We start from the raw sequence: 24,254 nt of genomic DNA, 5'->3' as shown, positions 1-24,254 counted from the left end.
CAACACCGCTGGCTGAAGTACAGCCCCAGTTTAGAGCCTCCACTGTGTTTTGGAGATGCATGTAGATGCTCACTGTCATACCTCTCTCCTGATCTCCTCTGTAAATATTTATGATGACTTGAGTGAGAAATGTCAAATTTGGATCCATCACTTCGCAAGACACAGATTTTCAGTCCAGGTTTTATGTCATTTGGCCATACACAAAAATGACAGCACAGTTGTGTCGATTTTTTTTCTGTTTCCTCTCCTTGAGAATGACCTCATGGCAGCCAATCTCTCCAATCCCGATTTGCCTTCAAGGAACAGCAACAACCCACCCTCCGCTATTTCTTAGAAAAAACACTTACAAAAAAAAAGAGACTAGAAAGTCTAACTACTTGGAAAAAAGAAATGAGGGGTGGATCAAGACTTCAGCACAGTCAGTACAAAATATTTCAGAAAAGTTTTTTTAAATCTATAAATTTTTATTTTTAAAATCATGTATGCTATTATACTTATTTACATACAGACATATCACTCAACCACAAACACTTCAGTAGGTATCCTCCAAGAGCACAAATATATTAACCTCATACAAATTTGTACAACTTACAAAACAAAGAGAACATCTAACAATGGAAATCCATTAAACAGAGACAGTCTCAAATAAATACAAACATAAGATTTTTTATTTAAAAAAAAAAAAAAAATCATTCTGCTTTTCTGTAGCAATTCAATCAGTCAACACATCATGAATGTCTCATAAAAAAAAAAAGTATTACCATTAGTTTCATTAATGACACATTTTTCTATTAAAACTCAATCCTCCTAGAATTAGAACCATGTTTCTGTTTTGCACCATATTAAACTCACAATACTCACAAGAACACTCTTCAGAACCCAAACCTTCCAGTTTCACCACGCAGTGGCAATAAATACGACTTCTGTAAAACTCAGCACTACACACACTTGTAACTCTGCAGCATACACTGATGTTTATTTGACACATTTACCAAAAACAGCTTTATAATCCACAGCCAAGCACCCCATCTACTTCAAGAAACTTCATTATTCATCAGAGAGACAGTCGGGACTCCACTATTTTAACAGTTTATTTTGTAAACCCAGCTCTGGAACCAGCAGCTCTATTTCTACCATGCCTTCGCTGCATGTCATTACCCACAGTTCCTCCCCCTTTACTCCCAAAACTGCTTGATAAAAACCCCTGACTAAGAGTCACTCATGATTATACTCTTCAGTGTTTTCAGAGGTGCTGACTCAACTTTATGGTCATTGTTTTTGTGTGATTCATTATTCTGCTGATGAGGATATGTAATATTTTATCTCCACCATTTATCTCAGTAAGTGCAAATAGCGTAGGGGTTGCTTGGCTGGGACAATGGCTTCTCTGCAGTCTTCTGGCAAGCAGATAAATCATCACACCCAAGCAATACTCAAAACCCCTCCCCCCCAAAAAAACTGTTGCAACACACACATTAAAAATAAAGTATAGATAAGAAAACACACACATACACTCTGTGATTTCAAACAAAACCATTTGTCACCAAAACATTGTGATCGCACTACATCTAAAAAGGAACCTCTGTCATCGCAAATGGGCTAAACCTGAGAGAGTGTACAGTACATTGGCTCCTAGACTTCACGCAGCAGTTTTTGGAGCACCGCCCGTGTGTGTGTGTGTGATGTCGCTGTGTGCATCAACTACATAAAAAGGACCATAAATTTTAAAGCCCAGTTCATAACCAGTTCGTTCATAGTCATAAACAAGAGGCACTTGAGATGTCTGATATGACAAACACTCAAGCCATGATTTCACGCTGATCTTAAGCTTGCATGCTCATTTATTCACTCTAAAGAGAAAAGGCTTACCCAAATAACTCTTCATGTAACATAATGTTAAAGCTTAACAGCGGCTCTCCACTTAGGAGTACTAGTGGGCACATTCGTAGAGCTTTAGGTTCTTCTGTAGCTCTCTGGTACAGCTTTGTCAAGCGACATCACTCGAATATCTCAGCTCGAGTTTGACGTGGACAAATCTCTCACAGGCTCTACGAGCTAGGAGAGAAGGGCCTCAGGAAGCATGTGACGAAAGCATTACAGATGTGGCATCCATGTGAAACCTTTAGGTGTTGCACGCAAAAGACGCAAAGCACTACTGCTAATCCATAATTTTTTTTCCCCTTTTCTACTCCTTAAACTTTTGTTTCACTTGCACTTTCACTGACACTCTGTTTCCACATGGATCAAGTGTAGTCCCACAGATTCTCTGACATTTTTGAACCAGGAAAAGCAAGGTTGGAAGTAACAGCGTTAAGTGAAGGCTCAGTTCCAGCAATTATTGCAATTATTCCCAATTAGTAACCCCTGTATTTGCCCAGCAGAAATGCTGTGAAAGAGGCACAGTAAACATTTTCTCTGGTTTTATGCATCCCAATATTAACATTACTGATCACACGTATGAAAATATTTTTTTAACAACCTGTGCTTCTCCTGACTGTTTTAACACTGAATAAATACTTCAATGCTCCCCGTTAGACAAAACCAACCTGTAAAAACCCAATAATTTAATTAATTTTGACACTGCAACACACTTCACTACCAGTTCTCATCAGAGAATGAGCTAGAGCTGCCAGAGTCTGAATCTGCATCTGTCAGCCCATCAAAATCCCAGTCTGCACTGGAGCCACTGTCATCGTCCTCCTCTGTGGAGAAGCTGTGGGCAGAGCTAAGGCACGCTGGGTAAACACGCGTTGAAACACATACGGGCCCCAGCGTGGACACGTACACCGCCATGATATTCTTCCACGTGTCCCTGGCCGGGTCGTACTCGTGGATGAGGACTCTGTTCTTGTTGTGCTGCAGTAAAGTCTGAGTGAGGAGGAGCAGCTTGCCGTTGTGTTGGATCACCTGATAATTTAGAGCTCGGCTGTCGATGGGAATGTCGCCGAGCCTCTTCCACTCACCCCTAGTGGGGCTGTAGGCTTTCACCACAGGGATGTCGCACACACAGACAATCTGGTCCTGGAACACACAGGCCTTGTGAAGCTTGTCTCGCCTCAGCGACCCACAGTGGCGCCAGCGGTTCCTCTTGGGATCGTAGCAAAGCATTCGCCTTTTGTTCACCACGTACAAGTGGTCATGTAGGGCTACCACCTGCATTTTACCCAGAGAATGAGGCAGAGGAGCCACAAACGTCCACTGGTTCCTCTGGACGCTGTAACACTCCACCTCCTTCAGTCTGGCATCCGTCACCGGGTTTCTTCCTCCCAGAAGGTACACATGCCCGTTGAGGTAGCCCATTCCAGAATGTATTCTGCCCAGTGGCCTCTCTGCCAACTCCTGCCAGCTGTTGAGCACAGGGTTGTAAAGCCAGAAGTGTTTCGAGAGGTGGGACGCCAAGTACAAGTTGTTTTCAGGGGTGGCACAGGCGATTAAGGACTCCATGGTGGAGCGTTTGTAATCCTGACTGCTCAGATCCTCTAAAGGAGGGGCCATGAAGTACAGGTCCTCCGAGTATGGGTCGCAGCACATTATGTTGTCATTAGGTAGGCCAAAGAAGAGGATCATCTCTTTTGCGCTCACACCTATTCTGTGTTTTGGCACATCCAGAGTAGCAGACATGACACAGCCGTCCTCGGGGGACTTGTTAAAAAATGATGCCAGGTATTTCTCAATGAAAGGCCTTGCCATGAGGCTCTCCAGGTAACACTTGTCCTTCTCAGTGAACAAGTTCCAGCGGACACACTTTAGTGCTTGCAGCGCATCCTCTTTTTTCTGTGCTGCGTTCACCTCGATCCACTGCAGAGCAGCCGAGCACACCTTCTTCTCACAATCCACATCCAGGGTGTCCAGAGACAGCAACTCCTTCAGCTGCTTCAGGTCCAGCTCGCAAAGATCCCCCCCATTACACACCAGGCCGAAGTTCCTGGCAATGAAAGCTTGCGCATTCTCCTTCAGCTCGGGGTTATCATAGGTGTCAGCAAATTTCAGTACCCCCACACAGTTAGACAAGTCCAGTCTCCTTGTCATGAAACAGGAGCAAGCTTTCCTGATGTACTCCAGCTGGAGCATGTTGGCCGCTGCATACAGCCTCTGCACGTTACTCTCCGTGATGGTCACCCTGCCCGTGTAGCAGTAATCGATGATGACGGACATAGACTCAGGATCGACCCCACGGATGACCACAGTTTCCTGCACGCTCTCGTTTAACCCACCGGTGAACATGCCTTTGAAGTAGGGGCTAGCAGCTGCCAGGACGTTGCGGCTGCAGAAGAAAAGTTGGTCGATGGCACCTCTGGTGGGGTTGCCGCTGTGCTCCAAAGACTCCTCTTCATACTCAACTCCGATAGTAACGTCCCCGAGCAGCCGGCAATCGTAAAGCAACTTCAACCCGTTCATCAAACCCCGAGCGTGATTGGCGTCCTCCAGCACCTCGGGACCACTGAAGCAACTCAGCGCCGAGGCCATTGTTGCAACTTAAGCGATTAGTTAGCTATTTCACGTCGGCCAGTGTTTCAAAAAGCACCGTGTGACGCGGTAAACATGCTCGGTAACGCCAAGTTCCCCGAGCTCTGATAATGACACGTCCGTTTACACGTGAAAATCAAACATAAGCAGTGTGGATAAATGCAACAGCGATTTAACAGCTGAACGGTCGCCGGGATGTCTGAAATCCGGCAGCTGTCGGTCTGTAAATGAGCATAATGTCACGGTCAAAGTAGAAAAAGACCCGCACACCACTTCCAAGGAGCTGCTTTACCGATAACGTTCATTTTCACTAAATTCCTCCTCGTTGCTGTTTTCTGTTTTGAGTGTAGCAGCTGGCACAAACGTCAACACGGCCAGGTTTTGAGCTACATATTCCGAGAAGAACTTCTACAATAAAGTACAGTTGTACGTATAGATATCGCGCGTTCTTTTAGTTCATCTTTTTAAGCAGTGCTATACGCTCTGGGTGGGTTTTAATATTCTATTTTGACCACGAATCTCATTTTAAAATACGCAAATTAGTATTTTAAATCAAATTAAACAAATTTAAAAAATCTTATTTTGAAGGCTTCTTTGATTAACTTCCACACTGGCTCGTTGCGCACTCATACAACCTTGCTTAAAAAAGAGTGCCCTCTGATTGGTTTGTGCAACTGGGTCAACTGAATTTGATTGATTGGAACATAATATGGTTCCTCCCACTACTTTCCCCTTTGCTAAAGCGGATAATTCTGGAAATTAAACAATGGACCTCTATGTCTTTTGTGTTTACTTGTATTTTTATATAATTGTGTTATATATATATTTTTAGAAACTAATACTATTTTGTAATAATCTTAATATATCTATATTTCTTATATGTTTATTTGTATTTTTATGTAATTGTGTTATTTCATTTTTATATCATTACCATATCTTCAATTAATCCTTATGTATTATTTCTAATTGCTCACGTGGTCTCAGTCCTTACTGCCTTTAAGCAAAATTATTAATGTAATCCTTTTACAGTCAAATTTTACATTTTGTCCTCAGATAATAATCAAATCAAATCAAATCAAATCACTTTTATTGTCACATCACATGTGCAGGTACATTGGTACAGCACATGTGAGTGAAATTCTTGTGTGCGAGCTTCACAAGCAACAGAGTTGTGCAAAATACAATAATGTAAACAAGCAAAATACAAGAATGGCTACATCTGAAACTAATAAATATATGTACAATATATAATAGTATATGCATTTCTGGATGTGTATACTAAATATTTTTCTACGTGTGTGTGTGTTAATTAGTTAATAAACTAACTAATAGAAGTTTAGTAAACTAAATTCTAAAAATAGATAATAGATTATTAAGCTGAGGTGAAGGCGGTATCATCATCTGTGGTGTCATCCTTTCATCCAACTCTCAGCGTGAATCAATAAATGTGTTTTATGAGTCCCTGCTCTCAGTTAGATAGTTGTCCAGCACATATTGCCACTATAAAACTATAATATTTTAATTTAATGCTTAATAACTCCCCAAACCCCATTTATGATTAATACTGAAGTCTCTATAGTCTGGCATGGGCTATTTATTTGATTTGCTGTAACACATTAGAGCTTCTTCTCTGTGGTATATGTGACAGCCAGACACTATGCATAAAAAATATGAAATATATGGATTCATACCATCATTAAAAAATCATGTCCCTTGCACTGCAGTTTAGTATATGCATCATTCAGCCACATGTGCATATTGGCCCTTTATGGTCAGATGTTTGTTTAAATGCAGTATACATATCCACCAATAATTATCTCTCCTTAAAATGGTCCCATCAGCCATACCTTACTACAGACTTTTCCATTTACACCTGTGCTCTTTGTAGCCAACTATAACAACATATATACACAGTTGATCCACATAAACTGTCTTGACCTTTGTCGTTTGTACATCAATTAAAATAAATAAACTTTTTGAAATCAAAAGTTTATTTAGGATTCCAAAGACAGCCTTTGTCCTTATTGCAAAGCTTTAATTTCTTGCACTACAAAAAGTAGCATATATCATGATTTGTTGGTTAATTGACTCTGAGTCCATTTGCTTCTTTGCAGTATCACATATGCACATGTAGAACACAAATTACAGACATAGCCACAGCTACTTGCGTTTTCACCCAGGTTTAAGTGAATCTACGACTTAGGTCGTTGATTTTACGTAGTGCGTCTCGGTTGTCGATGGTCCTGTGGACTGTGATGAGGAAGGGGAAGGCAGAGGGAAGCTCCACCCTTTGACTCAGTTTCTGGTGACCCCAGTGAAGGCAATGCAGTCTCTCAGCCAGGTCCCGTCTGCCAGCTCGTTCCAGTCCGTCTTGCAGCAGCTTGGTCTTATTTGGCTTGTCCCATGACTTCTCGTACCTGCAAATAAAGAGGGACCTCTAAAAAGTATTTCATGGAAAGAAGAGAAATTCACTGATGTATAAAAAGCCAAAAAAAAAAGAACTGTATAAAAGTGACAGAGTGTCTAGAGAGCCCAAGTGACCATGATAAAACACAAATAAGTTATTTAAGTTTCTCACATGAGATTGCTGGGCATCTGCTTCAATTTCTTAAGACTACAATGATTTCAGATGACGTATAAAATTGGACTAAACACTGCTAAGATAAACAGATGTTGCCTTTTGATTTAGAAACACCAGTTTCTAAACAAAGCACATGCTACTTTCAAAAGTATACACACAGACTTTACCAGCTTTCCAGCATGGCCTTGGCCTGGACACTCTTCTCTGTAGAGCTGGCGTGGAAGCGTCCTATCTCAGTTCTGTTGAAGCCAAGCTCATATGCCAAAACTGTCCACTCAAAACCAAGCTGCCTGGAAATCTCCTGCAGCGTCTTTAGATTGATCACAGCATCCTGTAGGCAAAAAAAAATAAAAAAGAGGGGAGGGGGATTCCATTGAGAAAAACGATCTAGTATAAATGATCTGCGCAAAAGTGCAGAAGAAAGCAGATTAGACATACCTCCTGGGCTTTGTTGGGCATTATCAAAAACTCCAAAAGGTCAGCACTGTGCACTCAATATCTGTCTTCAGGTCTGGTTTAATGATTTTGCGCAAAAGATAAAAGATAAGAGATTTTAGTCACCTTTCCTGAGGTACAGTATGTTAAAGTAGGGCGTGTTTGAGTGTTACTCTGGAGATTTAAAATCAACATACTCACTTGTTAAACATTAGTCACTTTGTGACCACCTTGTGACACTAACAGCTGCCACAGTGAATCTTCCAAAACCTCAAAACCCCCTAACTGTAATGTGCTAAAACTGAATTCTACATTTATTTTTTGAGCAGTAGCTTCCATAATATCAGCGATATTAGCATTCAGATATACTTTACACTTGAAGGAATATAGGACTGAACTTGGTTTAGTATTGTATTTTTACTAGGGAAGAATACAGGAATATGGTTTCACCCTTAGACCACCATTACTCCAAATGCTTTTAAGCTGAGTCATATCTGAGTTAAAGAAGGCATAGAGTTTGAACTGCAGTAAGTAGAGCTACAACTCCCCATTCATCCATCCCTTCGCAACTTTTCGATGGCCAGGTCATGGGGGGCAGAAGTCTAAGTCCCCAGCCACCTGTTCCCAAACCAGCCAGGAGACATAATTTCCTTGGTCTGCTCAGGCATCTCGTACTAGTGGGAGATGCTCAAAACAACTGGAGGCGTTCAGACATAAAAACAAAAAGAATTGAGGCGTTTCTGTGTCCTAGAGAGCCTATAGTTATGCCTTCGTGGGCAACATGCTCCTGGTAGGGTTTCCACAGCTCATCACTGGCTGCAATCCCTTTCCCCTTTTGCAATTTACCTATTTTCCCCCTCGATTCTTTACAAACAATTTTAATGAAGAAGAATGAAAAAACGTTTTGAAATGCTTTTATTCACTTTAAAAATTCACTTCCTCTTTAATTTCTTGCCATCCATTAAAAGCATGAGGGCTCCTTGTGCAATATCACTGCAGCAGTTACGCTTATCAAAGAACATTTCGGAATTGAATGTAAACATTAAATAAAAAGAAACTAAACAAAAGATAAAGTGTGTACAAGGTCATTAATGGATCTAATACTGAATGTGTTAATCAGAATTCTGATCCAAAGTGCTGCAAGGTCCAGCCAATAAGTATAACTAACATAAATTACATTACTTCTTCTTCTTTTTCACTTTTTTTTTTTACAGGCACGGGAAGTAACAAAATTCCAACTTCAGGTTCAACTTCATATCTGACATCACAGCCTGAAAAAAATAGTACTTCCGAAACTAATCATATGAAATCATTAAAAGCATGTACAAAAGCATGGGATATATTTTTCTAAGCTTTCGGTTGGAGAGAGATGTTTATTCTGCTCAATGCAAGAATTAACAACGACAAACCAAGAAACACATATCAGAGAGGATCTGTTTCACATTTAACAGCTGATTATCAGAGTATTGCCTGGTTGTTTCATGGTGTGTCAAGTCAAGGTTAAGATCCAGCCTGCTGGACCTGCACGCTCAACAGTCCTCACTTTGTCCTTCAGCAAGGAGTAGTGCTTATATTCATGATATCTGTCACTCTCACAGGTCGCAGCCCAAGTCTAGAGACCTGCTGAAAGAGACATTTTAAATCAGCTGGTGCCTACACAGCGATACCCTGTGCACCTCTCAAATTTCAGCTTATTTGGGTTCAGTAGCAGCCATCTTTCCAGCTGCCGTCCCTCAGGGCACTCAGAGCAGCCAGGCTCTTTGGAGGAGTAAGCAAACTGCAGACAGAAAAAAACCCAATATTATATAAGCATATAAGTTAATCAAAGATAAATAAAAAGATCCATCATCCCACAAAGAATCTTGTCTGTTTCTTTTAAAAGTTTCAGGAATCAGACCTGTGAATCCAGTGTGGTAGGTGAGAATTCTACCATTGAACCACCGATGCCACACCTAAAGATTGCTACATTACCACTCACCCACATGCTGAAAACACTAATAGTCTGACCAGGTTTGTCATCATATACTTCAATTGATTAACCAATTCATGGCTCAGAAAATTATTTTTTTACTGTCATCAGAGGATGAATTTTACCACCTCTGGTGATCCCCTGAGATAACCTTCTCATCAGGTCTAAATTTGAAGTTATCAAGTGCCTTTTTGCACATGCTCGTCAGTACTCATGTTGTTGTAGTTCTCCTTTAAACCCAAAGGAGTTAGCATATGTGTGCTTACCTGCGCGTGGGTTGGGTGATTTTACTGGGACGTGGAACGCCACTTGTTCCTATGAAGGAGGCTGGCCGAGGGAGGGAACTGCGGGGGACAGCTGACTGGTTGGTGCTGGTGGGTTTGAGGGCCTGTGGCAGCAAACTAATGCTGCTGCTGGGTTTGAGGGGTTGAGGCAGCGCGGCACTGCTGGAGATGGAGTTCAGACTGGCAGAGGTGGACAGAGAGGTGGAGGTGGGTCCCTGCTGGACTGTGGGGCTTACGTAGGCTGTCGCTTTTAGAGTGTGTCGCGCTGTTGTAGGGAAACTCCCGACACTCTGGACTCGCTGACTGAGCTGGCCTGGGGAAGGAACTGAAGGAATATTGTGAAGCAAAAGTGTCACTGCAATCCGTAGATTTTTAGTTGTCATCATTAGGCTGAGCGTTAACAGTTTATAAAAGTGATTTTTTCCTTTCTTTGATCATTCGCACACATAAAAACAGGCGTCTTACTGGAGGATTGAAGTCGTGCAAGCCCACTCGATGAGTCAAAGCTCTGGCTGTTCCGGAGGGAGGGCATCGTTGGCAAAGAGGAGGGACCGTGGGAGGGTGGGTTGACAGGGGAAGCCAGGCATGGAATGCTGGGGACACTAGGCATGCTGGGAGCTCGGATCAGGTTGGGCATGCTTCTTCGCAGCTTGTCTATGCAACAACATCAACAAAGCTGATCAGGTATTGCAGGTGCCCAGTTAGCATTTTTTTTTTTTGGCTTTTCAAAGTTTTAGGATTTTTTAGGGGACATTTTGGTGAATATGAAAGTAAGCGCTTTTAGCAAATATTTAATACATAGCATTTTCTCCTGTAGAAACACATCTTAGTTTTACACTTTAAATTTAAGCAGAATGACACGTCATATCCATTAATGAATGAATCTTTTCTTGTGGTCCACTCAAAATGTTGCACTATTCTTTTATCTATACTGACTTAATTGAACTTAGGACTTTAAAGAGGGGGAAAGTCTAATACTTGCTCCTTAAAGTAACAGCAGTATCAGTCTTAGACAGTCATGCAGTTATCTCTATAGACTGATATCTGCATATAAAGACACGCAATCTGTAGAGAAGGGACAACTGTGCTTTAATAGCTTTCTGTTTGCATTCCTCTTTTAGTCTAATTACATCTGAGCGGGCCTTGGTTGCATGCAGATAAACAGTGTGTGAAGAGCAAAATGATTGCATTTGCTGAAATGCAATCTTGAAACACTTAGCTATCACCTGATTAACATTTATCAGATTTTAAAATCTCTTCAGCATTTATAAAGATTGACATGCTGATAGAACAAGAAGTGTGGTCTACTGGAAGTCCAAAGATACTGACTGATCACTGAGTTTTTAACAGTCCTCTATCAGACATGTTCCCAGATCAGATCAGGTCACTCACCTGTGCTATTTGTGTATGCTGTTTGTGTCTCTGTGATCAGGCTAGAGGGTCCAGAGTACTGGGAGTGTCCACTGAGTGAAAACTGATGGGTGGTTGAGCTGCGTCTGCAGTCTCTGAAACTGGAGAAGGTGTGAGAGTGGGGCAGGCTGCCCCGCTGCATAGAGCCTGTGCGGAACAGTCGAGGCTGGGGAGGTGGGAGCTGGTCGTAACCCTCGTCCTCCTCGTCCTCCTCCTCGAGATCCATCTGACTGCGCCTGAGGGTGTGCAAGGAGAAGCTGGAGCTGCGACGGCTGGCCGTGGCTGTGGCTGAGGTAGAGGCGTAGTCTTGTCGGAGGCCTACAGGGGCGACAAATCAATGCATTTGTCCGAGGAAAGCACGAACCCTACGTGGTATAGGACACATTTCCTTCTGGAGGCGCCCCTCATTCATTATTCACTTACTGAATCGGCAGACCAGACTGATATAGAGAAGTTTATTCTGAAATGTCCTGCATAATTTAATAGCACACAAGCGCATCAAGATATCACTTCCTTTCAACTTCGTAAAGGTCAAACATTTATGTTAGTGTCAGCCATTTATTGGCAATGTTGCACAGTAATCTTTTCCAGTCTCTCCACAAGGCAGTGCATTACTGTTTACAACCAGAGTGGCTGTCAAACAAACACAAAAATCTCAGTCCACGAGGGCCGGTGTCCCTGCAGGTTTTAGATCTCACCCTGGGTCAACACACCAGAATCACATGATTAGCTCATTACAAGGCCTCTGGAGAACTTCAAGACATGATGAGAAGGTAATTTATCCATTTAAATCAGCTGTAATGGATCAAGGACACATCTAAAACCTGCAGGGACACCGGCCCTCGTGGACTGGGATTGGGGGCCCCTGCTGTAGTGTATATATAGAAGTGTTCACGCATTAGTGTTTAAAGCAATGTCAAACAATTTTCATGCCTTACAACAAATTTGTGGGTGGCTGCAGGTACGTAGAGAAGAACTTCAGTGTGACAGTTGGTGTCTGATTAAGGACTGTTTATGCTGAGGCAAGAGTGATTTGCAGCTCCATGCCATCTATCACTGTACCTGCTGGTGTCCAATCAACACCGAAAGACTTGATTCATACGTCTCAGATATTCTCTTATGTTTGGATGACATGAACTCCAACTGTGTTTTCAATCTCATAAAAGGACAGCATTGGCACATACTGCTTTGGCAAAGGGTCAGTTAATCAGTTTCCTATGAGCAGTGTTTCTACATGTTTCAAAATGTCACACTTTTCCACAATCAAGTTTTCAGATTTCTCGGCAGACTCTTCAGACCATGTCTGCCATCTAGATGCAAATAATAAATGTTTATTTTGTAAACAAACTGCCTTACTTAATATTTAATATTTTAGAAGAGAAGAAGGGTTATAAAAATATAGAGCATTATGTGGATGAAGCAATGTGTTAAATATTAAATTCTATGTTGTGACACTGACTGGATATTCTGACTGCAGTTTGATATAATGGCTGCATTGTAAAATTATTATGGGTAATTGTATATAAAAAACTATATTTTTAGATAGGTGCAGATATATAATCATGGATCACAGCATGAATATGTATATATTCATGTAGAAAGAGACTGTGTTTAGATATGTATATGTATTTATAGCTAGTGCATATGTAAATATTAGGCTATATAATCAGGAACACAAATATATGATAAATTAAATAGGGGGAAAGGAAGTGAACAGGAAATGGTAGATATTTGGGGGATTTCAGTCAATGGGGTTTCATCACAATAATATAATACTTGTCTTTTATTTTGTTCTTGTGTGAGTTTCTTTCAGTTATTAACATTTGATACTTAAATGTTCAAAATAAAGATTTCATTCATCCATATATTCTGACTGCATTCTATATATGTGCGGTTAGTTCATACCAATCATTTAACCCAAAATTCAAACAAGTTAAATGCACGGTATTTTACTCAAGTTGACCAAGTTACCTTCCTTTCCTCCATCACTAAGTAACTTATATGATGGTTATTATGATGTGACTGTGATGTTTTGTTCAGGGATCTTCCAGTTTCACACAGTTTCAGGCACTTGTGCAGAGCTGTTTTCCAGTCCTGTGATGCACAGGCGTAGAGGCAGCTCTGCGTAGGAGTGCGCTATGCGTCGGGTGTCGTACTTCTTGCCTTCCTTTTCTCGACTGTAGCCCACGCTTTCTAACACATTGGTAAACATTTTGGCTGCGATGGCTCCCTGCTTCAAATGCCTCGAAAAACATTCTGCTTATATCATTTTTATTAGCAGAGATGAGAAGAAATTAAGAGGAGCAGTCTAGAAACATTAACAGTTTCCTAGATTTTGCTTTTCTAATTCATTCAATTATTTGCTGTAACAGTTCTACAAAGCCTAGCAAAGTGCCTCTGCAAGCAGCTGCTGTCCTTTGCGTAAGCCATAATTCAAACCACCGACCACATTTCTATGTCGGAATATAAAGTGGACAAAACACACACAATCTGACAATACCATTGCAACCCATCACGACCTCTATCTGTAGCAGCGTTTCCTCAAATTTCTCCTATTTTCCCTCACATTTTGTATGAAACATCTAAACAGTCCACTCACTCTCCTCCTGAAGTCGTGCCATGACCTCCACATCTGTCATGTCCTGCAGTTTGTAGCTCATGGAGATCGAGTCATCTTCCAGCTCTGACACACCCACCTCGCTGTCCAGGGAAGACTGAGGGGTAATCGCCGCGTGCCGACGGCCCACGTCTAAAAAAAACAAAACAAAAACAAAAACATGCACGTCAACATCCCAACATTCACTTTCAAAGCATTTCTCTGACCACGTCTCTGAGTTGTGAAATTTATGTGTACATAACTGTCGCAGATGGATGGTAACTCACACCTGATGAAACTGTAGAAATTAATGACACGGCAGAGGAGACGTGTTGCGGGTGATTTCTTACTGTGGAGAGTGGAGTTTGACAGGAAGGTGGGTGTTCTGTCAGCGAGGCTGCAGCTGGCCCTGAGAGGGAGACTCGGCTGGAGATAGGACTGACCAGATGACGGCAACGGAGCTTCAAAGGAGAAAATCACAGCACGAGAGAGAAGAAATTCAATCACTGATGACTAGCCTAACCTGCACTCTCTGCTGTTTGTGTTAATATAGAACACAGATGAACGAGCTGAAGGAGCTGTCTTCTGGTGGAGTCTGAAAGTGCTTGCCTCCATCTGTTTGAGGGTATGACCTTATAATCTCCTCCCTGCAGTTTGGTGTAATCTGATTGTAAACTCCAAGGAGCAGGTTGTTTAAGAATCTGGGTTATGTAGCGAGTTCCAAAAGCATTTTGGAAGCAACAGATGCTTTTGGCTCGATGTTGTTATTACTTTTGGATGAGACAACAACTATGAGGTCAGCAGAAACGGTTTTAATACGAGCAATGACGATTATTGCGCCCTAAAGGCTAAAAGGCTTTGAATGTTGCCAATGCAAAATTTTAGCTTTTGCATTATGTGAATTTTTTCCTGTCATTTGCTTTGTTTTGTGATGTTGTTAGATTTTGTTTTCAAGGGGTTAGAGACGCAGGTTTGAGTTACCTTGCAAAAGTTGCCCAATTTAAAGAGAAACGAGATTAAACATTACCGTCAAGGTGTCACTATGTTAGCATGCTTCAATTAATTCTAATTAACTAATTAATTAAGTTACAATGACTCTTTAAAAAAGAAAACTGTTTTTTTAATGTTTCATTATCGCCCACTCGCACTAGAGTAAAACCTGGATGGCAACATCCAATTACCTGGTGATTGCACTGATAATTTTTGCTTTCAACCAATGGATTGGCCCTAGATGCATAGAGCATGCAACTCCCTCAACTTCTGAGCAACCAGAGGAATGTCAACTGCAAAGGTCTGGTGGGAGGCAACCTGTCTCAGACTGCCATCCTGTGTGCAAGGTGTCACTTTGCAATAGAGGACTTGTTTCCGCTGGCTGTGTTCTGGTTAAATTCAACTAATTGCAGTCGTGGTCCTCGTCTCCATTTCAAAAACAATGAGCTCATGTTCAAGTTTATTGTACACTTTGATCGTGCCACAGTCTCCAAAGACTGTTTCATCTAGTATGACTGTACCATTGTTGAAATCACTTCCAAGCATCTTTATTTATAAGGGCCAAATCACAGTCACCTCGAGGCACTTTATATTGTAAGTTAAATACCCAGTGGACTGGCTATGTATGTGTGTGAATGTGCAAACCCATTAGGATTCATCTTTGTCTGTAGAAGATCATCAAATCAAACAGTTTTTGAGAGATTTCAGTTTGGGCCAAATCGGGGAACCAATCAACAAACTTTCATTTCCATCCACAGGCCAACTCTGACAGCATGCTTACAAATGAGATAATAAGAAACGTAATAATCCCCCACCCCCCAAAAAAATAATGGCTCTTTTAAATAGTGAAACTTACCATTTAACAAATTAGTTTGTTTAGTGATTTCAGTTTGTAGGTACATACTGACCCACTAAGCCTACCAGATGTAAGAGTGTCTGTTTTGTGGTTAGCAGGAATCAGATGTGTATTGGTGTTACCTGAGGACTCAGTTAGTGCAGCAGGTTTAGTGTAAGGCAGGATGGGGCAGCTGAGGGTGGAGAGCCCCTCTATGCAGCTGTACGGACGAACGGAGGACACTCCTCGCCACCGCTTTGCTAGAGACAGGATTGCAGGGAAGGGCATGTTAGTCTGATTGCTTTAGCATGTAGCACAAACATACAGTACATGGGTTATATATTTTAAGACACTCTGGCCAAATGTTAATCTGCTTCTAGCAGATCAGTACTGACCTTGCAAATGTCTGAGCTCGGACAGAAGAGGCTCATACAGTAAGACGAGGTTTAGCTTACCACTGCGGCTTATTGGGCTAAACCGCAGTTATCTTTTGGCTAGGTCTCAGGATAAGCAGGGATTGTGCATGTAGGCTACAACCCATTCCCAAAATCAGAATTAGATTTACTATGAACTAGTTTTTTTGGTGTACACGGTTTATTTATAGTCCTTAAATGTGATTTTCATTACTTTATTCATTTTATGGTTCAACACTACAATAACAGGGATAGCACAGTAGGTAGAGTGGTGGCCCCATGATCGGAAGGCCGGGGGTTCGACTCCACTGAACGGCTACCCTGAGGTACCCCGAGGTACCCCTGAGCAAGGTACCGTCCCTACACACTGCTCCCCAGGCGCTGCATTGGTGGCTGCCCACTGCTTCACTGGGTGAATGGGTTAAATGCAGAGGAGCTATTTCCCTATGGGGACTAACACACACACTTTACACTTTACACTTAACATGCACTTTATTAACGGCAACTAAGAGCATTTGGGTTTGGGTTACCAGATTGTTTGCTGTCATATCTATTAATTTCTGATAAATAGCCATTAAAGCAATTAGTTGCAATATAAAAAACCCTAGCTACAGGGTACACTTTTAGAGGATGATACTATTATTCTTGTTAATTAATGCCAACTAGCAGTGAGTAAATTCAGCTTGGTTACATAACGTGCATTCAGTGTGTCTGATTGGTAGTCTGAGAGGGTTACACCTGACAAAGTGGAGCGTTCGGCACTCCTGACACAAATAAGCTCAAACTCCACTGGATGAAACTAGCATTCACAGCCAGTTGCACCAACAATGGCTGCTGGCTCTCAAATACAAGGATGTATTCATGACCCCGAGGAGGAGAGCCAGCCTTCCCCGAATACAGCTTTAAAGGAAGAAGAGAACCGTCAAAGGCACAAACACACACCAAAAAACATCAACACAGACACTAACAAATATGCATTATCAGGTCACAGTGTGGAGACCACCCACAATTAATATGAAAATATTCCATCACAGGAAATTCTTTCGGATATTAAAGTCAAAGCACGCAGGTGAGCAGCATATAGAGCTTTGAAAGTACGAGTCTCTTGCACAGGCTCTTGGTGCAGGGAGTGCTGAGCGAATCTGACTCGACAACCCATTTAATGTAAGCATGTTTCTATGGTAACCATATCCCCATGCATGAGAGCAGAAACTATAAAGCACCAGATCTGAAACTGGGCCCAGCAGCAAATATATATTTAATAGCACGCAAGTATATGAGCCGTAATGATTTTGGATTTAGGTTAGCTCGTACATATGTCCCATTATCATTTCTGAAACCTCAATAAACCCCTTGCCCCACTTAGTGGAAACATGCTTAGAGAAAAGGATATTATAGCATGCAAAGACTTTGCTTTGGTCTGCCACGAGTAAAGGTTATGCAGCTGTTAGTAAAACAAAAACTGTGAGGATAATGACAGAGACCGTGTTAAAATGAAAGCAATGGTGGATAAAATGCACCGTCATTGTCAGCAGTAATATTGTTGGTAACTAAGTTGGGTTTCAACCATCTAATCCTTAAACAACTTTTGTTTCAATGACTTTGCTAAAACAGTATTAACATATACATTTAGCACAAAAACTAAGGAAATTTGAGTTTGGTCGACTATTTCTTTGTTGTAACAATGCTTCTTGACGATAACTGTTGGAAAGTCTGTTTATTTCCCCTTAAATGCTGCCATATTTGCAAGAAAAATGCATTTGTGTGTTGAGCAGCACAGCTGAGTATGTAGGTTGCGCCTGTGAAAAGCTGGTGACCAGCATGTGAGGAGGAGGTGGAAGGCTATTGTGGCCGTGTATGTTTCCTATACATGCTACAAAGGCCCCTGTTTGTTAAATGAATACATTGTTAAGCTGTCAGTATGTCTTGTTTCTTCAGACTTCAATCATCCAATCCAATAAACAACACGAAACAAGAGTCAAAAGCAGAATGAGCTGTTTGCTGTTGGCAGAGAAGATCTGGCAGGTTTTCATAGATTTGGCAAAAACTCAGAATCAGTATGAAACTGCAGTGATTCAATCAGGCCGGCCGCAAACTGCAGACATACCTGTGATACTAGTTCATCATTCAAGAAAGTGACAACAGCTGTACGACATATATGTAAGTGACAGAGTTAAAATCAGCATGTGTTTTATGGGAATGTTTTTTCCCAGAAGAAGCTATGGAGAAAGAAAATTTAAGGCTGTGAGATGTAGTCATCTTACTTTGAACAGCCATAAAGCATATAGACCAGCACAGGCCAAAACTGAAAGGCTGTTAATGTGCTCATGGGCATATTGTTATTAATATACATGCTTTTAATATAAGATCAATAGTCTATGTTTTAATATCATAGTTACTGTCACTACGGAAACGCCATTTGATTCAAAGACTAAGTAGCTACAATAATAACAGATTTATCGATTCTAGATAATCACAATAATCAAACTGTTATGATCATATAACAGATAAAGGAAAAGATAAAATCAGATCAAGACTGGATCGTCCATTATGAAATCTCATACAGCACAATATTTGTAATACCGTAGTTTCATGCTTAATTCTCATAATGCTGTATGTGAAAACTATGAGTGGATTGAGTTATGAGTTACTCATGAAAATAGGTAATTAGGTGACATATAAGTCTCGCAAAATGTATATCAAATATGTTTTTTTAATAATTTATTTTGCAGGCTACACTTTATACTTTATTTTTATTTATAACCTGTATTTAAATTTAAAATGTAAAAATTCCATCACTTAAAATATACTTTTTTCATAAAATCCAGTAAAATCAGGCTGTTATTAGAGGTTCAGATGGTGCAATGATGATAACTTAATGAAAGCTTTATAATTATTTCTGCATTATTTTGCAGTGAACACAGGGTTTAGCCTTTCATGAACACACATCAAGCTCTTCCAAGGTGATCTTTCTTTAATTCATGTATAAATATCTTCATCTTTAGTGGATCTTAAGTACAGCCTGAGATGTGTACACGTGAGTCCTCTGCTACTCCAAAAATAACCACTCACTGGGAACACAGGGTGAAGTAAAACTCACAACTTTAAAGAGAGAGCGAGTGAAATGTTGGAGCCGGTGAGCTCTGTGCAGTGAAAACCTCCCACGGTTCACACGCTGCAGAAGAAATTCTGCTGCACATGGAAACATTTTGTGTGAAGTGTTTTTCAGCTTATGATCACATTTCAGCAGCCAGCGAGGCGGATGTGGCCACACCTGGGGCTAAGTACACTGTACCTTGGTCCAGTCTGTGACAGAGGGTCATTTTAGCGAGCTCCACCTCAGGCCCCGGGTGGTCCAGTACCTGCCTGCACCACTGGAGAGGGCTGAGGAAACTGTGGCCATGCAGCTTAGCTTTGGGACTCACATACAGCCTGGAAAATGCAGCAAAAAAACTGTTAGATCTTGTCACCTTTACAGGCAGCCCATGTTCTTTTTTTTACACACAAAACACAGATGATAAATTAACTCGGGGCTGCTGTGTATTTGCAGTGCAATCAAAAAATAGTTGCTAGAGAGCAAAGAAAATAAATAGCAGCTCAAGATCTCAAAGAGTGTGTTTTACAGCCCCAACATTTCTCAGCTGCTATTACCCAGTGAAATAAAACCACTGTGGCTGTGTGATTTTTATACAATCCAAATGCCAACCAAATGCCCTAAAAGCTTCTACAACATGGGAAGAATCTCTGGGACCCAGACTTGGAACTGAAACGGAAAATGGACGGACCAAATGCATAGACTTGCAAATGGCAATGTTATCTTTTCTGTTGTGAAATTTAGTCAATGATCAATTAGATGGAATTTATTTTTATGTAGTACATGAAATTATCAACCTATTTATCAGCAAATCTCTTCTTCTTCTTCTTTCTTTACGGATCGCCACAGCACATCTTCTGCCTCCATCTCACCTCATCCTCTACCATGAGTGAAAATAATTTAATTGACCTTTATCGTCAGCCAGAAAAGAAATTAAATAAATCCCAAGAAATTGCACGTTTGTCACTGTGTGTGTGCCTGTAAATCCTAGTATACTAGGTTCCCGGCCTGAAGCTAAATATCTAAGGAAAAGAAAACTTGCCAGACAGAACTGGGCTTTTTTCCCCTCCAGCAACTAGGCCACAGCATTACACTGACTTGGGGGTGGAAGGGTAATTGTGTTAAATGTAGTAAAGCTATACCAGCACAGCGGCTGAACTGTATCTCATCAGCACTGCATTCAGCTGTGTGCTACATTTTCCACATCGTCACACCAGATACATAAAGCTGGAAACGGTTCAGCAGTCAGATACCTTAGTCTACAGCCTGTGCTTCAAAGTAGTTCAGCCTATGGCTGAACACAACACACAAAGCCGAGCTGTTTGATCAGAGGCTGAAGGGGGGTCATTGTTTCTAATTTCATCCAGCGCTGCCTACTCTGAATAGATACCTATGCTGCACGCACAGTGCATGCTGGGATGCCCAAAGCTTGTGTCAGATCTGGTTTTTATTGTTTTGCTCCTCGTGTAAGAGTCACTCTATTTGCCAGAGTCTGTAAGTCTGTTCCACCAAAACAGATGCAATCAATACATACGATACATGACATACACTGCCTCAAAATGATGGCTGGTTCACTGTCATGTGGCCCATGAAGCATGTATTAGGGTCAGACCAACAGAGGGGGAAACTGACTTTCACTGTAAATTCAAACAAGGCATGTAATGAACTGGTAGACATAAACAGAGCAGTTACCAGCTATCAGGCTCTAAGACGGGGAGCACGACGTTGAGGTCCAAAATCTCAACCTCATCCAAAACAGTCGTGTCTCCAGCGGCGCTGCTGTCCTCCACAGCGGCATCAGGAGACGCCGAGCTCGGCTGAAAATAGGCGAAAGGTTCCTCCGCTGAGCCTCGAGGTGCGGGGACACTTGAAACGTCATATTTAGCAGAGAAGCTGTCGCTCGCGCACGCCGTACCCCCGTGCAGACACGACAACGAGGTCTGAAGATGAGGGCCGATGGAGCAATTGTTTACAGCGTTCGCTCGAGTCCGCAATTGTTCGTTTTGCTTCTCCAATTTTCGCACCAGTTCCTGCAGCTTGAGCACCTCGAGCTCCGCGCTGGTAATTTTATTGTTGCCATTGACGTCTGCCATCATCTGGGGGTTCAACACCTCTGCTTCCATTTGGTAAAAAACACATTGAGATGGGCGGAAAAATAAAGCACGGCCTGTCTGCAGAGGGTCCTCTTCTATTCAGAGAGGGTGTCCAGATTCCCCCCTTTAAGCTGCTACACACACTCTCACAGATACACACTGATGATGCTGCTGCTGCTGGGATGTAGTGATGGGTCAGTCGCGAACGAAATGGCTCTTAGAGCCGGCTCTTTGACGTGAACGACGCGAGCCGGCTCCTTATCGCGAGCCGTGGGGTTTTATTTTCTTTCTCTCACCCTCTCTCTCACACTTTTTTCGGCTTCACTCAGCATGCGAGCCTTGTGCTTTATGCTTGGAAGAGGGGCGGTAGTTGCACTCAGTAGCACAGGAACAGAGGGAGAGAGAGCGAAAGAGAGCCAGGGACAACAACATCACATTAGAAAGGTATAGTAATCATCCACAACTATTTTCAGTTGCAGATGATAAAGGATTCAGAAAGTTTATACATACAGGCCCATATGACAGAGAATGTGCATCTTATTTTTGTTTTCATATTATAATTTATATTTAATTGTGTTGTGATTTGCAGTGTTTTGTGTTGTTTCACTTTAAATTGGTTTAAAAGGAAAAAGCTGAAAATTTAAATAGTTAAAAGTTGAACTGTAACTAGTAGGTTTTTGTATTATATGATTTATTTATTACATTTTATGTGGCGTGAATAAATAAAAGTATATTTACGGTGGCCCCTAGAGACAAAGCATGTACAAACTTCAAATCACGTACGAACCCTGAAGCATGTACAAACTCCAAAACACGTAAAAACTCCAAAACACGTAAAAACATGTACAAACTCCAAAACACGTAAAAACTCAGAAGCACACAAAAACTGAAAACACGTACAAAAGACAACAGAAGTGCTCCAGGATGCTGGGCGCAGTGTTGAACTTTTGTTACCTAGTGGCTACACAAGCCAGCAAGTACCAACGACCGGATTTGGTGTGTGGTAGTAACAGGTAAATGAACTTTTTTAAAATTTTATTTGACTCTATATGAATGCTTGTGTATAAATACACAAACAATACACATATGCTTTCATGCTTTCAATTGTGTAATTTAAGTGATCTAGGTAGCTCTGTTTTGGAAGTTCAGAGCTACCTAGATCACTTATGCTAGAAATGCTAGAAATGAGTTTTGGAGTTTGTATGTGCTTTTTGGAGTTTGTACGTGTTTTGTCTCTAGGGGCCACCGCATATATTTATATATAAACATTAGGGGTGCAACGATACACAAAATTCACGGTTCGGTTCGGTTCGATACTTTGGTGTCACGGTTCGATATTTTTTCGATACAAAAAAATGTTCATGCATTTTTAATTTGTCATTTATTAAAATTATAAATATATATTTTAACTCAAAAGTACAGTTTTTAAATTTAACCCTAACCCTTATGCGTGTTTTTTATTTTGACAGCGAATGCGCACCTGCGGACCACTTATGTGCAGCCCCGGTTATATAGCTCATCATATCGCAGCCACAGAAATTCTTTTGTCCATGAAACCATAAAGCTGCACTTTCTTTTTGCCTTATAGTCTGATTTGTCATAACTTCTCCGTTTTGTGGTAAGCTTTTCTTTGGCTGTCACTTCTTCACCCTGACCTGTCTTATTTGGCTCAGCAGAACTGAAATGCTTTTACACGCACTCACATAAGCTCAGCGATTCTCTGCGCGATCAACCTCTCACATGTTTAAGCTGCGGGAGATTTCACTTGTCATGTTTGCATAGTAAGCTAACGATTAATAAGACGATGTCAGAGGAATTGGTGCACAAATTATCATCACTCACAGATCAGTGCTGTCGCTCTCTATACACAGTTCGCACATTGCAAAGTGAAAGCAAAAAAACAAGCGCAAATTCAAACGCGACTTCAATATGTCACATATTGACAGTGGCTCACCGATGCCAATGACATAATTACCCAGCTACATTTCTGAAAGAATGCAAAAGCATTGACATATATTTTTCCTACAATAGCCCGACGGGCAGGGAAGAGAAAGATTTTGGTAGCCCGACTGAAAAAAATCGCTAGCTCCAGGACATCGGGCTAGCGATATTGCGAGCCCTGTATCTGATTGAGGAATCACTCATCTTTGGAAAAGAGAGTTTATTACAGAGAAATGGCTCTTTCCAAAATAAAAGCTATACTATCCGCTTCTTCTGGGCTATATTCTCAGCAGCATAAGGAGAATCATGTGCTAACAGCTGTCTAAATGACTCGGCTAAAGTTAGTAGCATGCTTGTTGTTTTTGTCTTTGCACTAGGATGATGTCGGCTTAAATGTGCAGTCATATTCGTTGTGTTCCCACTAGTGCTTTCAGGTTAATCTCGTTGAAATGACCTTAACGCCACAACACGGCAAATCTCCGTTAACGAGCTACCGCCGATCGCTCCGTGCATGGGGCTAGACGGCCAACACGTTAACGAGCTAACTGCGCTAACACACTAGTTCACACCAATGTAATTGAGCATTGCATGGCACATCCAACATACTGTTTTACTTTAGTCCATGACTCGCTTACCTTCAGGGTCATACGTCACATGAAAACCAAAATAATTCCAAACCCCAGATCTGAATGAGGTTCAATTTGCCTGTTGCAAGTAGAGCTTAACTTCTGTCTCGCTAGCTTGCCCTGCGCTCTTCCTTCTGACTATGCTGTCTGTGTTGAGCGCTCAGTGGATCTGCGCTCGACAGTGCAGCCTAGGCCGAGTAGTCGAACACAGATTCACTGAGCGCTCAACACAGACAGCATCGTCAGAAGGAAAATTGATAAAAGAAATTACAAATGTTGTATTGTTCGATACATATGCGTACCGAACCGAAAGCACTGTATCGAACGGTTCAATATCGATACGAATATCGTTGCACCCCTAATAAACATATATGAATAAAACCACTTTTTTTTTACATTAGTAATTCCTTTTGTGCATAATTTTATATTATTGTTAATAATAAATTAATTAAAGCAACAAAACAACCTGAAGAGCCGGTTCAGAGCCGAAAGAGCAGGCTCTTTTTAGTGAGCCGAACCG

General features: G+C 41.4%; 3 protein-coding genes across 4 annotated transcripts; all 3 read right to left on the bottom strand.

The window, feature by feature from the left end:
- Nucleotides 1–676: 676 nt before the first annotated feature.
- On the bottom strand, nucleotides 677–5,050 carry kbtbd7 (kelch repeat and BTB (POZ) domain containing 7). The gene has a single exon (XM_085249989.1). The coding sequence runs from the start codon at nucleotides 4,465–4,467 to the stop codon at nucleotides 2,596–2,598; it is 1,872 nt and encodes a 623-aa protein (XP_085106115.1). The 5' UTR covers nucleotides 4,468–5,050; the 3' UTR covers nucleotides 677–2,595.
- Nucleotides 5,051–5,600: 550 nt separating this feature from the next.
- On the bottom strand, nucleotides 5,601–8,245 carry LOC146556517 (uncharacterized). Its single transcript, XM_085249392.1, has 3 exons — nucleotides 7,487–8,245; nucleotides 7,216–7,379; nucleotides 5,601–6,884 (listed from the first exon to the last, which is right to left on the bottom strand). The coding sequence occupies exons 1-3, from the start codon at nucleotides 7,505–7,507 to the stop codon at nucleotides 6,650–6,652; spliced, it is 420 nt and encodes a 139-aa protein (XP_085105518.1). The 5' UTR covers nucleotides 7,508–8,245; the 3' UTR covers nucleotides 5,601–6,649.
- Nucleotides 8,246–8,381: 136 nt separating this feature from the next.
- slain1a (SLAIN family member 1a) lies at nucleotides 8,382–23,878 on the bottom strand. Of its 2 annotated transcripts, none has more exons than XM_085249391.1 (9): nucleotides 23,744–23,878; nucleotides 19,276–19,412; nucleotides 15,711–15,827; nucleotides 14,093–14,203; nucleotides 13,746–13,895; nucleotides 11,129–11,464; nucleotides 10,202–10,390; nucleotides 9,719–10,061; nucleotides 8,382–9,260 (listed from the first exon to the last, which is right to left on the bottom strand). In XM_085249391.1, exons 2-9 carry the CDS (start codon nucleotides 19,301–19,303, stop codon nucleotides 9,185–9,187), a joined length of 1,350 nt encoding a protein of 449 aa, XP_085105517.1. In that variant the 5' UTR covers nucleotides 19,304–19,412; nucleotides 23,744–23,878; the 3' UTR covers nucleotides 8,382–9,184. The 2 variants fall into 2 exon arrangements, with proteins under 2 accessions (XP_085105517.1, XP_085105516.1); XM_085249390.1 differs by lacking the exon at nucleotides 23,744–23,878 and adding an exon at nucleotides 20,767–23,284.
- Nucleotides 23,879–24,254: the final 376 nt, after the last annotated feature.

Source organism: Mchenga conophoros, linkage group LG16 (assembly GCF_057382185.1).
Source record: "Mchenga conophoros isolate Kocher_MC1m ecotype Shallow Benthic linkage group LG16, M_conophoros_male_GT1.1, whole genome shotgun sequence".
NCBI classification, from domain to species: domain Eukaryota; kingdom Metazoa; phylum Chordata; class Actinopteri; order Cichliformes; family Cichlidae; genus Mchenga; species Mchenga conophoros.
Note: the sequence above shows the minus strand (reverse complement) of the source record. Positions and strands in the feature narration are given on the sequence as shown.

What these genes read in the sequence shown, in the direction of transcription:
- kbtbd7 (XM_085249989.1), bottom strand. Translation starts at nt 4,467, where the DNA reads ATGGCCTCGGCGCTGAGTTGCTTCAGTGGTCCCGAGGTGCTGGAGGAC.
- LOC146556517 (XM_085249392.1), bottom strand. Translation starts at nt 7,507, where the DNA reads ATGCCCAACAAAGCCCAGGAG. An exon ending in TGCCCAACAAAGCCCAGGAG is followed by an intron (nt 7,380 to 7,486) that starts GTATGTCTAATC and finishes TTTTGCCTACAG; the next exon opens with GATGCTGTGATCAATCTAAA. An exon ending in AAGGCCATGCTGGAAAGCTG is followed by an intron (nt 6,885 to 7,215) that starts GTAAAGTCTGTG and finishes CTTTATTTGCAG; the next exon opens with GTACGAGAAGTCATGGGACA.
- slain1a (XM_085249390.1), bottom strand. Translation starts at nt 21,197, where the DNA reads ATGGAAGCAGAGGTGTTGAACCCCCAGATGATGGCAGACGTCAATGGC. An exon ending in CTGTCACAGACTGGACCAAG is followed by an intron (nt 15,828 to 19,275) that starts GTACAGTGTACT and finishes TCCTGTCTCTAG; the next exon opens with CAAAGCGGTGGCGAGGAGTG. An exon ending in ATCACCCAACCCACGCGCAG is followed by an intron (nt 9,261 to 9,718) that starts GTAAGCACACAT and finishes TTCTGTCTGCAG; the next exon opens with TTTGCTTACTCCTCCAAAGA.